General features: G+C 38.2%; 1 protein-coding gene across 1 annotated transcript in view; it reads left to right on the top strand.

Annotated features, from left to right (window-relative positions):
* The window catches only part of LOC111734964 (histone acetyltransferase KAT2B-like), a 4,033-nt gene extending 3,739 nt beyond the window's left edge, over nucleotides 1-294 (top strand). The window contains exon 2 of the mRNA XM_023526831.1: nucleotides 153-294. Coding sequence (XP_023382599.1) covers nucleotides 153-279 — 127 coding nt within the window. The 3' untranslated portion in view covers nucleotides 280-294. The remainder of the gene's footprint in view (nucleotides 1-152) is intronic.
* Nucleotides 295-1,757: the final 1,463 nt, after the last annotated feature.

Raw genomic sequence — 1,757 nt, 5'->3', positions numbered from 1 at the left:
CAGGGCTGCCCAGCTACATCATCTACTAGCATATTTCTGAGTTGAAGGTGAGATGCTGATGTTTAAGTGATTGCCATAGATGGTTAGGATTTTTGTCTCTCTGGTAGAACGTTAGTGTTTGATCTTGCTATTGTTTTTACTCTCCTGTCTAGGTTTCTGTCCATGTTAGAAGAAGAAGTTTACAGTCAAAACTCACCCATCTGGGATCAGGATTTTCTCTCGGCGTCTTCCAGAACCAGCCAGCTAGGAATCCAAACAGGTAAAAAATTTTTTACGTAAATCAGAGAACAGCCAGGAAGTGTTACTCACAGCTCACTCTGCATTTATTTGTGTTTTTCATCAAGAAATTGAAGACTGGATCCAGCAAAAAAGTAAACACTTTGGCAGATTTTGCATCTGCATCTCTATTAATGAGGAGAGCAGGTGCAAATCAAACAAGCAAAACAACTATTACTTCTACTATTGGATTTGTTTAGCTTGCACATTACAGTTTTTTGGGAGGTGTAAAATACCAGGCAGCTCGGCTCTATAGTCAAATGCTGGCTCTTTTTAAAAAGATGCTGATAGTCTCAGTCAATGGCCAGAGTGGCCTAGGAATCAAGTCTCAGTCTGGTTTCTGAATTCATGATGTCTGTTCTATGCATTGAGTTCCTATCATGGATAATGATAGGATGGTGAGCAGAAGACAGCAACCTTGAATCTCAGGACATGAAGAACTTCCCAGTGGGGTCAGGACACCTTTGCCATTGTTTTGAGTCAGCCAGTGGCATCATCTACCATTTTGTGAGGACAGAGGGCATGTAACTTCTGAGTCACACTGATCCCAGAGAGAGGATATGAATTTGAAGAAGTTTAGCAGGAGGTGCCAAGGTGGTAATTTATATGTGACTGTGGAGAAAGACAAAACACAGAATTTTGATGTCAGAGTTTTTAGTAGATCTAGCTCAATGTGTAATATGGGGACTTTTGAGTATCGCTTCCGGTGAAGGTAATTTTATTTTTGCTTTTATTTTTCTAAAAAAAAGTGTTTTACATACAATAAAAGTCATCCTTTTTAGTACATGGTTCTGTGAATTTTTACAAACACTTATAGTTGTGTAAACACCACTACCATCAAAATGTAGAACACTTGCATCACCCTAGAAAATTCTGTCGTACCCCTATGTAATCCATTCATTGCCCTACTCCCAGCCCTGGCAACCACTAATATGTTTTTTTGTTTGGTTTTCTGTATTTTTTTTGCCTTTTCTGGAATGTCACATGAATGGAATCATATAGTACATAGATTTTTGAGTCTGGCTTCTTTTCTTCAGCATAATGCATTTGAGAAGGCCATTTAAATTTTTTTTTCTTTTTTCTTTTTTTTTAACCTAGAGCCCAAGTTTAGATGTAAATATAATTAAATTCCTACAAAGCAAAGTACTTATTCCCTGAGGTATTTTGGTTTGGATCAAACTCTTTTTGTTTGAATTCTTGTTACCAAAAATATGTCAAAAACTTTTTTTTTTTTTTTTTACTTAAGTCATAGAATATAATTTTATGTTTGTCTGGTCCCAAACCTGGAGAGCTTTGGGGCCTATCTGTGCATATCACATGCTCCTTCCAGGCCCGAGTTTACTGGATGTGTTCTCGGTGGTGCCTGGGCACATCCTCTGTGTTGCCCTCTCTGTCCCTATGCTGTTTACTTTACCTTTGTCTTTATCTCAGCTGGCTTTCAATTGGCATTTCTCCCACAAACTCTTTCCTAATTCATCCCG

This window comes from Pteropus vampyrus, unplaced genomic scaffold (genome assembly GCF_000151845.1).
Source record: "Pteropus vampyrus isolate Shadow unplaced genomic scaffold, Pvam_2.0 Scaffold10610, whole genome shotgun sequence".
Classification (NCBI taxonomy): Eukaryota; Metazoa; Chordata; class Mammalia; order Chiroptera; family Pteropodidae; genus Pteropus; species Pteropus vampyrus.
Note: the sequence above shows the minus strand (reverse complement) of the source record. Positions and strands in the feature narration are given on the sequence as shown.